The following is a 15073-nucleotide window of genomic DNA, read 5'->3' as shown; positions in this document are numbered from 1 at the left end:
GGTCGAGCCCCTGCTGACCTCACCTTTTTGCTCTCCCTAGTGGTACCTTGGGCAACTTTTGAGCAGTGTCTCTGGCCAGACCTGCCCTCCACTCAGAGAAACAGTTGCCAAAACTGGGCCAGCCTCTGCCTGTCGTGCTCCAGGTGGGCAGTGCATGCACTCAGGCCCTGCTGAGGCCTTCAGACAGGCTCCAGCCTATCTCTGATCACTCACAGTTTGCATCTGATCTAGACCAGTCTGGCCCTTCCTCACAGACACATATGCTTTGTGGAGTGTAACCAGGAGACGCAGAACTCACCCAGGAAGCGAGTGCTCCACCATCAGAGGCGTCTTTTTCAGAAGCCTGGTGCTCCAGAAACCTCCTCCAGGGCTCTACGCAGATGACCTTGCAAGATAAGAGGGCTGAGTCACAAAACCAAACCCAACTGTGTGAGGGTGTGTCTGACCCACAGGGTACGGGCATGTGCAAATGTCCCTGGACCGGGTACTCTGGAAATGGCGAGGCCCGGCACAGGGCTAAGACCTGGATCAGAGACCACTCCTGCACATGAGATACTCATAATTCCATGTGACATGGACAGCTATGCAATTAAACCCAGGGATTCTGGGGGTGGGGGTAGGTTTTGAGCAAGGGTGCTGGGGGCGTCAGGGAGACCTTCCCAGAGTGGCAGAGCTGATAGGATGGGTGACTTGGGGAATTAAGAGGCCTGCAGGCTGGAGCAGGATGGAGGAGGTAAAGGAGAGGCTGAGGACCTCAGCTGCAGGTCTAGCTGGGAATTTGTCGAGAGAAGGAACACAGAGGGCTCATGGGACTGGAATTCCTAGCAGATCAGGGCTCTCAGATTTCAACTCCCAGAGTTCTTACTATTCTTACCACTATTATTACCATCTGCGACACCAGGTATACATAGAACTGGACTGATTACGGTCTTTAAGTCCATGACACCAGCCACCCTTGGTCCATGAAGGTTTTAATCTTTAAGGATTTAACGCCCATCCATAAACCCATCACAGAGCCAACGCAGAGCTAGACACTAACTGCAACTTGGGGACGTCCCGTACGGTCCTGTGGTCATGCAGCCCCCGCCAGCCCTGATACTGATGGCTGAGACCCACCATGGCTGCACCACAGACCCTGGATCCAGGAGCTGTGCTTCTGCTGTTTCCTCCCTGCTCTGATCAGTACAATCCCAGCCACACCATCCCTGGCCTGGAGCTAAGCTCAGCCAGGCTCTCTCTGCTGTGAAAGAAATGGGCCGGTCTCAACTACAGACAGACAAGTGCCCATTTGAGCCTGTCTCCAAGGTCATGTAAGTGGCCTTGGGGGCAACCTCAGGCAGTGCAAAGTGGCCGTGCACCCACTGCCCTGATAGCCAGGCCACAGCAAGTCTCCAAGCTCTGCACCCCATGTGTTCTGTGTCTTTTGAAACATGCTGTTTGGGGCGACTATCAGGACAGGGAAGGAGTTTTCCAGATGCTTCCCGGCAGGGCTTTTATGAAAGGTCATTGAGTTGGTAGACTTGGCCAGCAAAGTCTGTTAAGTTCTTTCGCCCTGATGAGCAAACCATAAACATGTGCTTCCATGCTCTCACGGCCCAAACTCCTCCACACAGGAGGACACAGCCTCCAGTCTCACGGATGGAAACAGGCCTCCAGGCGCCGTGCACAGCACCCCTTGCGCTTCACTGTCCACACCCCACATCCAGTGAGGCAACTAGTTATGAGGGCCTTGTGGGGGCGTGGCACATGCCCTGGACGTAGGGCAGAGTGGGCTCACTGTGCTCTTCTGAGCCACTTTCCTTCTCTGTAAGAGGGGCCGATGACATGGCCCCTGCAGCTTGGGGCTTTGGTGAGGTGACAAATGCAGCAGCACCCACCGACCCAGACAGTTATGGGACAGAGGGGAGAGGGTAAGGGAAGAGGGGCTCTCTGGGGGGCCATACAGAAGATGGCTGGGCGTCCAAGAAGGGGCCCTCCCTCCCCCGTTTCTCCAACATCTGCCCATGAAACCCCTTTCCTTGGCCCAGTTGCACCCCAGAGAATGGCCACCATGTAGCAAGGCCTCATCTTCCAGCCAAGCCCAGTGCCTCTCACATGCCCCACTCTGTCTCTCTTCCTCCCAGCACAGCCTCAGTGCCTGAGAAGGGACAGCCAGGAGGAAGGGCCCTGGCAGGAGAAGCTCAGTGACCTCCTTTGGTGACCTCCCCCTCACTTCCAGTGTGCCATCTCCAAGCCCAGTGAGCACCCAGCAGCTGTATAAACAGCTGAACCAAGGAATGTGGGCCCGTGACTCACCAGGGCACTAAATACTTGGATATGTGACCTGCAGTCAGTGGATGGGGGGTGGGGGAGAGCGCAAAGCGGACACACAGAAAAGGTGGGCATGAAGGAGAGGCGACAAGGACCTAGAGTTGCAAGGAAGCAGCAGGAGGACCCCGGGGGTGGAGGGAGGTAGACAAATGGCACTTAAAGAAGTCTGAACTCTGGCCCAGAGCTCCCCAGAGAAGCCCACGGGAGGGCCTATCAGGAAATGAGACCAGGAGCCCAGCAGTGCCTGCGGGCAGCAGAGAGAGGGAACAGCTGAGGAAAGGGAGCCCAAGGAGGGACACATGTGCCACGCCTGCCTTTCCCCCTGGGCAGCCTCCAGCAGCTCCAGCTGATACCAGGAACAGCTGCTGGGGGTGGGGCCCAGTCCCAGCCAAGCTAGTGGACTTTTCCTTTATCGTGTTAAAAAAAACTTTATCATGTTATGTTGAAAAAACACATGTTGGTAGGAGAGCCTCTGATCTGACAGGTGAGAAAACTGGCCCCCAAATGACGAGTGAGAATCGAGGGCCCGAAAGGACAGAGAGGAGGATCAGGACTGGGGCCCAACGGACAGAAGTTTCTTCTCACTCCCCAACGGGCAAAAAGATGATGGCAGAGATTCATGTCTTCATCCTTTTCCCATTTCTACAGGTGGGGAAACTGAGGCTAAGCTCAAGTCTCAGGGGGAGGGAAGAAGGAAAGTCACCCTTTGTGAAGGTCCCCCAGGACACTGAGGTCCCCTGTGAGCCTGGGAGGCAGTGCAGGGAAGCTATAGGGACAAGAAGGCAAGTGGAAAGCCTGCTCGCGAGAACGACACTGGCAGCAGCCGTAAGGTTCAGGAAGGGCAGGCACAGGAGACAAACATGTGCGTTGAGAGTCTCAAGCTCATTCTGGACGGGGTGTGGACTCGACACCTCCCAGCACAGCGTCTGCTTGGCAGGCCACGCACACCTTGCGGGGGGACGGACCTGCCCTCGGGGGCAGCTGCTTACTGCTAGTGCATGGCTCATAGCACACATCAAATTTCTCCAGAAAAAAATGAATGAAATTTACTTCCCTTTTACAAATGAGGGGCATGGAACTTGGAGGGTTCTGGTGACTTCTCCAAAGGCACAAACTGCTCCTTTCTGGCAGAAAGAAAAAAGAAGTCAAAAGAGAACAAGAGATGGTGGAAACCCCTTGTCCTAGGGGCCAGGCCTCGGCCAGTGCCCACTCACTGTGCCCACTCACTATGCCTGTCACAAGGGTTCAAACACTGAGAGCAGGTCTCCAGGGCTGTCTAACCCTGTGTCCAGCCCCTCCAGCCACGGCAGCTGTGATCCTGGAGCGCCAGCCTCAGCCATTGCTCGGTGTGACAGTGTCCCAATGAGAAGCGTGGGAAGGGCACTGGACATAGAGGCAGGGCTGCCTGGCCTGGACTATGGCCCTGACAGAACCTGGGGCACAGGCTGCCCTCCCTAGGCCTCAGTTCCCTTGTATCCACAAGGGGGAATTGACGTCACCCATCTCCAGAAGAAATGGGGAAGCTTGGAGCTGTGCCTGGTGACAACAGGCATAACGTGAAGGTATTATTCTTTCTCTTCACTGCCAGGACCCCCAGGCTCCAGTCGTCAGCCCCACCTGGCACCTGCTCCCCAGGGGGAGGGGGAGCCGCCAGCCACTGCGGCCCCGAGCCTGCCCCTGAGCATCCCTCTCCTCCAGGCCTGGACAGAGCGCCCGGCCTGTCTAGCGCTCACACTTGTCCCATCAATTTCAGGACCAACTCAGACTCCTCTCTGGCTCTGGGAGGGTCTGAGGCCTCAGCTGAAAGCTTGAAAGACGAGCTAATGAGGGTGACCAAGCTCACTCAAGTTTCATCAGAGAAGCAACCAAACCACAGAATTCTTCTTGCAAACCATCAGCCTGCTCAGTGACAGCTGAAGATTTGTTTTCAATCTTCCCTTCCCCTCTCTAAGAGGAGGCCCCAGCGACCCCCACAAACCAGACTCAGCTCTGGCCAGTGGCCATGGGGTTTCAAATTTTGAAACGGGCCTTTTGCACAATGTTCAGTTTTAAGCCTTGGTCCAACTACCCACATCCTGTCCAAACTTCCTGGGGGAGTGAGATTTATTTAAGGAAGGAATAAAATCCCCATGCTGGTGCCATGGACTGAAAACACGCTCCATCCCAGACAATTTCAAGGATTAAGGTTACATATCTCTTAATGAGTCGCAGGCAGAGGCAAAGTGGAATTGGCTACAGAAGGAGGACAGGCCTCAGAAACGAGGGGGTGCTATTCTGCAGCGCCAAGGACCCCCGTTCTCTGCCAGGGATATAATCTGTCCCCCAGCAAGCCTTACAATCATTCTTTCGTGCATTCATTTATTCTTTCACTCACCCAGCGTTCTTATGGATCGATCAGCCACTCTGCACAGGTTCTGAGCTGGATAACGGAGGGTGGGGGGATGTTTGAGGCCCCCAAGACCGAACACCCACAGTTGGAAAGCTCAAGCTCAAGTTCTGGATGGAGGTCAACTTCATGGCCATGTAACAGTTCCAAGTGTGGGGTGATTCACCCCTCCAGCTAGAGGGCAGCCAGCCCGAGGAAAGGACTAGATGAGCTTGTGCAAAGGCCCAGAGACATAAGCACACGCAGACCCAGGGAGGGGCAGCTGGTAGCACATAGCGCTAGGGAGCGCGTGGCGGGAGGTGTGGCTAGAGGCCAAGTCACTGGAATCCTTGAGTGTGACACCAAGGGGCCTAGACTTCAGCCTGGAGCTTCCGGAACTCACGAGAGGGCTCTAAGGAGGATGGGACTCAGACTTGTGCGTTCTAGAATGATCACACTGACTGCAGTGAGGAGAATGGACTGGAGGAGGGGCAGGAAGATGGATTCCGAGGCCAATGGCAGCCCACGATGAGGGAAGCGTGGACTGACGGGCAGCGGAGGGCCTAAGAAGGGACTCATGGGCTCACTGTTGAGATGCTAAAGGGGCAGGACTGAAGTCAGAGGCAGAGGGAGAGTGGCCCCGTGGTCGGTGACTGAAACAATGCATGCCTAATGGCCAGGTTTGCGGGCAATGAGACATTACAGCAACATTAGTGACAGAACAGTTTCTCAGGCAGCCATTGTGAGAGACTCAGAATGAAATGTGGTGGAGGGAGGAGAAAAGGTCAACATGTATTCCGGCCCACACTTCGTCTGTCATTAGGCAGCACATCTAAGGGAAATACTGAAAGTGAGCGGGGACATAAAACCCTGACACTCAACAGGGCCTTCCATAACAGCTCGGTGCTTGAGGGAAACGTCATGTCTGCTGGTCACAACTGTCCAGGTGATCACCGAGCAGAAACTCTGACCTCTACTCATCTTTCTTTCCTCCAAGGATGTCTGAAGACGCCCTGACCTGACCCAAGGAAGCCAAAGCCATCGACCAGCTCTGCCCATGGCTATGGCCTTGTCCTCCATTCAGTGTCCCTCCAGAATGTAGCAGAGGAGCAGAGGGAGCCCACGGTGAGGGTCATGACCAGCCCAGTTGCAGGCTGACAAAGCCCTCACACCCTGGCTTCCCAGCGCTCATCACAAGTGTAACGAAGTAATTTTGCCATAAGTATTTGTTCAAAATCTATCTCCCACCCAAGACTTGGAGCTCCACAAGGACAGACACAGACTATGTCTTATTTCTTGCTATTCATGACCCAGCCTCTGGCACCGCAGTAAGGGCCCAATACTTTATGAATAAATTAATGAAAGATGAATTCACCAAATACTTTCTGATGCCTAGGCCTGCTGGCGGCCTGTAATGACACAAAAAAGAAGACCTTGTCCTCAAGAAGTTCATAGTCCTTTGGGAGAAACTGGCAGGTGCTAATTAACAATGGAATGTGGGCTCTGTCAGGGTATGGATGAGGGCTGACTGGATAAGAAATGGCAAATTTGGACAGAAGGATATGAAAGCCAAAGGAGAGGGCAAGGGATTGTAAGAGTGTGGGAGTAACGTGACATTCGTGTTGGTTTAACACAAAGCTGAACAGCCAGGGGCAGTACCAGACTAAAATTAATTGGAAGTTTTGGTTATTGTGCAGTTAGTAACCCTCTTTACCCACGAATTCTGGGCAAAGTGAGACTCTAACCCCTGTCTCCTATACCTGTACACACTTGACATTCAAATCTTAGATTCCACCCCAAAGCCATCGATGTGGACCTGCTGCCCACCCCTGCAGAGGGCCCACCTGCTGTCATGGTCTAAACTCCTCGCACGAGGGGCTGGAGATTGCCCAGCTGGGAAACAGCCAACCGAGAAGACTCAAAACTAGGGTCCCACACACCCATGATTAAGAAGGGGAGGTCTACCTGATGCAGTCTGAAGCAGAAAAGCCAAGGGGTGGTGCTGGAATCAAATCCTCATGAAGGATAGTCCTCAAATCCAAGCCAGATGACTGAGTAGCATCACCAAGTCCAAAGGAAGGCTGCATGACCAGGAGTGGGAGATGGAATCCAGGGTCAGGAGCCAGCAAAGACAAGAGAGGGAGGGGAGTGGTCAGTGTTAGGCACAGAGTGGGTTCTGCACATATAATTGTGGGAGGGAGGGAGGAAGGGAGGGAGGGTCTGGGCAAATATCCCACATGGAGCAAAGGTGTTGCCAACTCACTTTTCCTGTCATCTGTCCCTGGTAGAAGAGCGTGTTATGCCGTCTTAAAGGTGCACGGTCTGGGCAGGCCTCCCCCATCCAAAGTGGCATTCTTCCAGAACTCAGTTGAACTCACCATTCTACTGGGACAGAGGAATTTGGATATCTCAACCATTTGGGAACTTTTAAATAAATGCAATTGAAACCATCAATTATAGCTACTTTGGGTAATTTTTGAGGTAGCTATTCCCTCGCAGGTACTGTACTACATACCGGACACGTAATATGTCATGCAAGGGTCTTATAATCAGCTCATGCGAGACAAGTTTAATTCTCACAACAACCCAGCAGGTAGGTGTCGTTACCCTCATGTAACACAGGAAGCTGAGGCTGGGTCCAGGGGGCTTCGCGTCTAACCCAAAGTCCCACAACAAGAAGCAGGAGGAACTTGGTTTGCTTAGAAAGGCGAGGAGTGGGCCCACGCACCAGAGGCATAAAAACAAGACTGGGTTATTTTCGATCTCCTGTCTTGGCAGAGGCAACGGCAGCTTTCGGGAAGACCAAGGGCTCCCATTCCACCATGCCAAGCCAGCGCTGCCCAAGGTGGGCCAGTGTCCAGGGCAGTCGGAACGGCCAGTATCCTGTCTCACTGTTTGGCACTGGACACAGGCAGTGGAACCCCAGGGAGAGTCTGCACTTGTGCAGGAGGATGCCACAGACCACCTGACACAAGCACACTGCCCCACAGAGCAGCTCCCAGACCATTCTGAGAAGGGTCATCCTGGTTCCACAAAAGCACATGTATTTGTGGTTATTCGTTCACTCATTCAGCAGTAATTTACTGGGCGCCTGCTCGCCTCAGGACTGTGCCGGCGGTGGGGAGACAGAGAAGAGTTTGACCCAATTCCTGGCTCTCAGGGCACATCAGCTTAGCAACGACATGTAAACAAATGCCCGTGACAGAGTGGGGCTGGTGATCTGGGTGAGATATTTATAATGTACTGGGCTGGGTGTGTGGCTAACTCTCTGGAGTGGTCAGGGAAGGAGTCCCAGTGTGACTTCATTCACTTGTTGCCTCACACATGGATCACTGACTCATTCGCTCCTTTACTGAGTCACTCACTTAATTATTCATTTATTTGTTCATTCATTCATTCATTCACAGAGCAGTTAATTTATTCTTGGATTACATACTAATTCATTGACTCATTTACTCACTCACTAATTTATTCTTTTATCCATTCACATTAATATGTTCATTCCTCCATCCATTTGTCTATTCATTCCCTCATTAATTTGCTTTATACATTAACTTATTATTCATTAGTTAAATTATTCAATGTTTTCCTCTTTTATTGACTTATTCACTTATTCACTCACTAATTTTTTAACTTGTTAATCAATTAAGTCATTGGTTATTCATTGATTTATTCACTCATTGATTCATTCACTCATTAATTCATTCCCTCATTACTAATTAATTTTCAGTTATCCATTAATTCATAAACTCTTTCAGAGATTCACTTATTTATCCACTCATCCATTTGTGCACTCATCTTTCACTTATTGACTCACTAACCTACTTTCATTCATTGACTTATTCATTCATTACTTTTTGATATTTTTACTCTCAGATTAACTCATTAATTCATCATTCACATGTGCATATATTGATTTAGTTATTCATTCACTAATTCACTACTTCATTTATTCTTTCATTCATCATTTATTCAACTGTTTACTCAATAAATGTTTCTTTCATGAGCATGTGTTGGGCACAATGGCCAGATGAGTGTGGTTCCTGACTGCAGGGCACTTCCTAACGAGCTCACTTCCTAATGGCTCATCCTAGTGAGCTTACCATTGGCTCAGGTGCCATCTCCTCCATGAAGCATCTCATGCTTAAGACTGAGCTAAGGGCCTGCCTTTTGTGCTTTTGGAAAGTCAACTTGCTAGCCCTATTATAATGAATTGTTACATTTATAAGTAGATTTCCCCCTAATCCCAATAGAGCTCTGACGGATAGAACTAGATGGGATTCAGATATGAATGCCATGACCAACACACAGCCTTACATGGATTCGGGCCAATACTGGTTGAGCTAAAATTAATACCTTAGGATCAGTTATTTTAGCACTCTCTCAGATACCAAAGTGCCAGAAAAATTTTAAATATGAGGTATAAGGGCTTCCTGCCACCATCTCTAAATAAATCAGATCACTAGTATTTATGTCTAAGATAGCAGAAAAAAATAATCCGTGTAAGTAGCATGCAAAAATATCCAAATTATTTCCATACAACATACAGAGTAGTGCTATGTACATATGATACACTATTAAAACAAAGATATAAAAAGATAAATGTTTTATGTCATAAATGTCAGTGGTGCAGAATTGTAATAATTATCCTTTTTCAAAACACATTTTCAGCACTGGTCCATGATTTTGCATCTTATAATTTATTTTTTCATAGATTGATTTACTAAACAATAATAATAATGATAATAGGAACAACAACAACATCCACGAACCCATCAAAATACCAGAACAAAAACAATTACTATTTTAACATCTACCTCTGTTGTCGTTATACTTAGAGGTAACAGATTAAATTGTTTTGATTAAATGGATCTCAGAGAAGCAAGATTGGCTTGATTGTAACTCTTGTTTTGTAAAATTTTACCATTGAATACTCTTGGTCATTTCAATTTTCTTCAGATATGGATTTTTCCTTTTTAGTATTTTGGTCGGGTACGCGTTTTCAAAATTGAAGACAACAACAAAGAATCTACATCCAAACAAGGGGGAAATTTGACTATTACTTAGATCTCTATGCATTCCTTAAACAGAATGCTAATATAGCTGACCCAGGTTAAACAAATTCTTGTTTAAAGAATAATCACATCATGGACCATGAGTGGACATTATAATTTTACTAGCATATTTACCTTTCATTTGTTTAATAAAGGAAAGGAAAACACAACCAATCCAAGAACAAGATCACTGACCAAGACTAGAATGTGTCTATAATCTTCTTAATCTAAGAGGTAGTCGTTTAAACCTATTATTTTAATGGACCTCACTTTTACAAAATGAATTAACTATGACTTCTTATCAAGACAAATTCTTATCATTGGTCCAGGCATGGTCTTCTTTGATTTGATTTTATGATTGTATGAGGTCATTTGTTCTTTTTAAATAATAGTAGCATCACCTATAAACAAAATGACAAAACCAAGAATAAAAACTTAATGTATTACTTACCCTGATCTATACTCTCCTTGGCCACATAGGTAACAGCCAAGATCTTCATCATTAAATAATAACCGAAACAGCCAAGGTGCAGCCATTCTGGGGTACAAAACAGATGCAAAAATAAAATACACTCATCATTGATTTGTACTTTGCCCTGATTCACTGAGTTAACCGTTTGGTTAATTTTAACTGTCTTTTCATCATGAATCAAACATCTAGCAACCCACTGCAAACTAAATGCAGAACTATGAAATATATCTAGCTGCTTCTAACATGAAGTGGTAACAATTTTAATCTTCTCTTACTGGACCAAGATATTCCAGAACTGAATTAGTAATATTCTGTTTTATATCCTCAAATTTCATCCATGTTTTGACCTCTTTTTCTTTACTTATGAATATATTTATTGATTGATCCATTCACTTATTTAGTAATAATATAAAATCAATATCCATGAACCCTCTCAACTAGATTTCTCACACTTTCTGAGACCGTTCCCAAAAAAATCATATACTAGTTCTCTTTTTGCAATGGACCTCAGTGGTTCAAAAAGTGATTGATCATAAATTTTATTCAGATGCATTCCATTCACATCATTGGTCCAGGAGAGGCCTTTCTACATTGAACTTGAACAATTTTTAGATTTTGCAATGAACAACCATGAACCACCATCATGCACAACAGCTACCGTGTTTCCCCGAAAATAACACCTAGCCGGACCATCAGCTCTAATGTGTCATTTGGAGCAAAAATTAATATAATATAATATAAGACCGGGTATTATATTATATTATATTATTATTATATTACATTATATAAGACTGGTCTTCTAACAAAATAAGATGGGTCTTATATTAATTTTTGCTCCAAAAGATGCATTAGAGCTGATTGTCCAGCTAGGTCTTATTTTCGGGGAAACACGCTAGGATACTGGCTCCCTAAATCAGTAACATCCTAGGTGTTAATCAAAAGGGGGATGTTTAAATAATTCATGAGACACACATAAAATGGGACATTCAAGTTTTGAAATGAATGGGAAAAGCTACATAATGTTTCATATAAATCCCATGTTCATTATTGGGCCATGTTTAGCTTTCTTTGAATATATTTATTTCTTACTTCTTAATAATTCATTGACCAATCTTAAACCATCCAAACCAAGACAAGAACTTGACTGTTACTCACACTGGTTTCCATGCTCCTAAGACAGCCATTGAGTTTGAGGTCACAGCAAAAGGTTAAAATCAGTGTAGGAGTACCCATTCTGAGGAGTACAAGACAGAGCAGAAAATAAAATTTGAGACTTTCTATCCATTGGTCCTTTGCAGTCCATGTTTCATTTACTCGGTCATTTAATATTTCTTAATTTATGGTACTATTTGCTTACTTTTCTCTTAACAAAACAAACGTTGAACTTAAAATTGATACAGGACAATACACTGAGTATTATTTATCAATGGCTACTGTATGATCCTACTCCAAAGTAGTAACACCTTTACTCCATTTATTATCCATTCCAAATTATATTAACAGTATTTCTTTCCTTACCACATACTTTAATAATTGTAATAAGCATCACTCTACTCATCTTTAATCATTTAAATATTTTTTATTGATTCTTCTATATTAATATAATCATAATCTATGAGCCATTAAAATTAGAAGCACAAGATTTGTAAATATCTCTAACATCTATCTACAGGATTTTTTTCCAATAGAGGAATACACTAGATTTCTATTGTATTGGACTTTAGAGTTCCAGACACATAGTAGTCATCATCCATGACTCATACGCTACCAGTGGTCATCTTTGATCCAGACTTGGCCCTAATTTTTAAATTCATATCTGCATGAATTTTATAAATTAATCAAGTCACGAATAATAATAAAATACATACCTACAGTCATAAAACTTGAGAGTAAGATACTTAAATATCTCCAAATCTGTTACAGAATTATTACTCATGGCAATACATCTTTTCCATTACTTGACTTCCATGTTGCATATACGAGATATGATCAGAAACTACGGTGAATGTTTAAATTAAAAAAATTATTACAGTAGAAGACACATTGCAATTAATCCCCCTCAAAATACTTACCCTTCACTTCGAACATACTTATCCCATCATTTTGGCAACTTTTAGAAGCAGTTCTGGAAGTCCTCTTTCATGAGTGTCTATAATTGCGCTGTCGTGGCTGCCTCAATGTTCTGACTCATTTTGACTTTGGGAAAGAGCCAGAAGTCGCATGGTGCCAGATCCAGTAAATAAGGTGGATAAGGATAAACTGTAATGTTTTTCTGTCCAATAAAATGTGTAGCCTTTCCGTTGTGATATATATATAAATGCTGCCAAGTTACAGCCAACAGAAAGGCAGGGATCTTCAATACAGGAAGTTGTGCATAGAGCCTTACTAACAGTATATGACGTTTCAGCTTGTTCGGTGCAGTCAGTCGGATGTGAGCTACGGTTGAAAAAAAGTGTGTTTTAAAGTGACGTAAATCATCCTCCATCATGATAACACTCTATGTCACACATAGCTTCTAGTATGGCAATTTCTGTCAAATAAAAATATTACGGTGTGTCCTCATCCACCTTATTCACCAGATCTGGCACTGTGCAACTTCTGGCTCTTCCCCAAAGTCAGAATTACCATGAGAGGTAAACGTTTTGGATCGATTCAGGACATCAAGGCAGCCATGACAGTGCAACTAAATACACTCACGAAAGAGGACTTCCAGAACTGCTTTAGAAAGTGGGAAGAACGATGGGATAAGTGTATTCGAAGCAAGTGGGAGTATTTTGAGGGGGATCGATGGCAATGTCTTTTACTGTAGTAATTTTTTTATTTAAACATTGCCATATTGTTTGATCACACCTCATATGGATTAATCAAAACGATGCTTTATATTAATCCCATATTTATGATTGGGCCATGGTTGACCTTCAATAATTACAGTTCACACTCTTAAAATAATACATTGAATACCTTTAAAACAAACACTGAAACCAAGATAAGAACTTTGACTATTACTTACATTGCTACCTTTATAAAATAAACTTCAAACTTGCAAACGTCTCGGGGCAATAAATGACTATTGCCTGTCAATGTCTACATCATCCTTAGTCCAGGACATAATACACTTGGTCCATTTATTGTCTGTTACAATGTATATTAACATCCATTTTCCTGACTACATATTTAAGTAATGATTCATCCTCTTCATCTTTATTGATGTATACTTTTGTAATTGATTCTTTTATTATATATTTAAAAAATTCATGAACACAAAGACCAATAAAAAGATTACTGTATAATCTTGAAATCTATCAATTCAAAGAAAGGTAATGAACTAGATTTCTTTCATGTTGGACCTCAGAGTTCCAGACAACATTCATTGTATATGACTCACATGCCATCAGTGGTCATCACTGGGCCAATATTGTCCCTATTTTTCTTCATTTCTATGGTTTTATTGATTAAATAATTATTTCACTAAAAATAATTTTTAAATGCTATAATTCACAAAACTCCTAGGAGCTCTTATGTACCTAATCTATATAATTATTTTCACAATATATCTCATTACCCTGTTTTTCTTATATACATTAATATACTAACAATATCCCATATTTATCACTAAGATAGAATTGCATTCTTTAAATACATTTTCCACTTTTTAATGAATAATTTTTTAAAAACACAACACTAAAACCAAGAAAACAACTTGAACTATTACACACATTAATCTCTGTCCTCCCATTATACACAGGCAACCATGGAGCTCGTGACCATGCAAGACGATTAACTCAGCTCAAGTGCATCTAAGGATTACAGAGCAGAGCAGATCAGATGATTAAAAAAAAAAAAAAGGTCTTACAAAAAATGCAAAACTGGGACCTAATTGTCATTGATCTTTGCCTTCTGCATTTCATTAACTCAGTATTTATGTATTTACTGCTTTTTCTTAATATGTATTTTTTATCTTAACAAAAGGGAAACTCGATCTTGAGACTCACTCAGGAAAATAACATTGACTCTTCCTTTTCAGTGTCTATATGATCCTTATATGATTCCTTCTTAATAGGAATGAATGTTTTCAATTTTATTAATATTATCTCCCCCTCACTACATACGTTCATGATTGGACAACGCTTCCCCCTATTCTTCTTTGTACATTTGTTTATATGTGTTTAATACTTCTATCATTATCCCATTAATACATATCTATGTTTATGACTTCTATACAAGAATCTGATCTTTATAACTCTTCATAGAAATAATTTCAACAGAGGGAATAGACTATGTTTTGTGTGAGACCTCAGAGTTTCAGCCGCATATTTTCATCGTCCATGACTCCTACGCCACAGGTCATCATCACTGGGACATGATTTGGTCTCTTCTTCTTCATTCTTTACTATATTTGTATCAATTAAATCATGAATTTATTGATAATAATAAAAATAATACATCATTCATAAAAACTTAAGGACAAGATTCTTTGTTTTTTTTCCCAAGTCAAGTTGTTGTCCTTTCAATCTTAGTTGTGGAGGGCGCAGCTCAGCTCCAGGTCCAGTTGCCATTGCTAGTTGCAGGGGGCACAGCCCACCATCCCTTGCGGGAGTCGAACCGGCAACCTTGTGGTTGAGAGGACACGCTCCAGCCAACTGAGCCATCCGGGAGGCAGCTCAGCTCAAGGTGCCGTGTTCAATCTTAGTTGCAGGGGGCAGAGCCCACCATGCCTTGTGGTACTCAAGGAATTGAACTAGCAACCTTGTGGTTGAGAGCCCACTGGCACATGTGGGAATCAAACCAGCAGCCTTCGGAGTTAGGAGCACGGAGCTCCAACCGCCTGAGCCACTGGGCCGGCCCAAGGACAAGATTCTTAAATATCCCTAA

At 44.3% G+C, this 15073-nt stretch overlaps 1 protein-coding gene and 4 non-coding genes across 23 annotated transcripts in view; all 5 read right to left on the bottom strand.

Annotated features, from left to right (window-relative positions):
* Positions 1-15073, bottom strand: part of LOC109455530 (uncharacterized) — a 138750-nt gene that overhangs the window by 20115 nt on the left and 103562 nt on the right. For 17 of the 19 annotated variants that reach the window (XM_088797502.1, XM_088797513.1, XM_088797514.1 and 14 more), the window contains 5 exons: positions 11357-11435; positions 10181-10267; positions 6939-7057; positions 6641-6756; positions 299-3434 (listed from right to left, as the gene is read on the bottom strand). In XM_088797502.1, the coding sequence (XP_088653628.1) occupies positions 299-321 (23 nt within the window). In that variant the 5' untranslated portion in view covers positions 322-3434; positions 6641-6756; positions 6939-7057; positions 10181-10267; positions 11357-11435. Of the gene's footprint in view, positions 1-298; positions 3435-6640; positions 6757-6938; positions 7061-10180; positions 10268-11356; positions 11436-15073 lie in introns of all 19 variants that reach the window. The other 2 variants (XM_088797506.1, XM_088797510.1) reach the window with 2 other exon arrangements.
* Positions 10702-10775, bottom strand: LOC141570909 (small nucleolar RNA SNORD113/SNORD114 family). The gene has a single exon (XR_012495351.1). It is a non-coding gene; the product is annotated as a small nucleolar RNA SNORD113/SNORD114 family (small nucleolar RNA).
* LOC141570874 (small nucleolar RNA SNORD113/SNORD114 family) lies at positions 11915-11989 on the bottom strand. Its single transcript, XR_012495319.1, has one exon. It is a non-coding gene; the product is annotated as a small nucleolar RNA SNORD113/SNORD114 family (small nucleolar RNA).
* LOC141570878 (small nucleolar RNA SNORD113/SNORD114 family) lies at positions 13543-13613 on the bottom strand. The gene has a single exon (XR_012495323.1). It is a non-coding gene; the product is annotated as a small nucleolar RNA SNORD113/SNORD114 family (small nucleolar RNA).
* LOC141570904 (small nucleolar RNA SNORD113/SNORD114 family) lies at positions 14489-14562 on the bottom strand. The gene has a single exon (XR_012495346.1). It is a non-coding gene; the product is annotated as a small nucleolar RNA SNORD113/SNORD114 family (small nucleolar RNA).

The sequence above is a fragment of the Rhinolophus sinicus genome, chromosome 3, assembly GCF_057876585.1.
Source record: "Rhinolophus sinicus isolate RSI-liver-muscle chromosome 3, RSI-T2T, whole genome shotgun sequence".
In the NCBI taxonomy this organism is placed as follows: Eukaryota; Metazoa; Chordata; class Mammalia; order Chiroptera; family Rhinolophidae; genus Rhinolophus; species Rhinolophus sinicus.
Note: the sequence above shows the minus strand (reverse complement) of the source record. Positions and strands in the feature narration are given on the sequence as shown.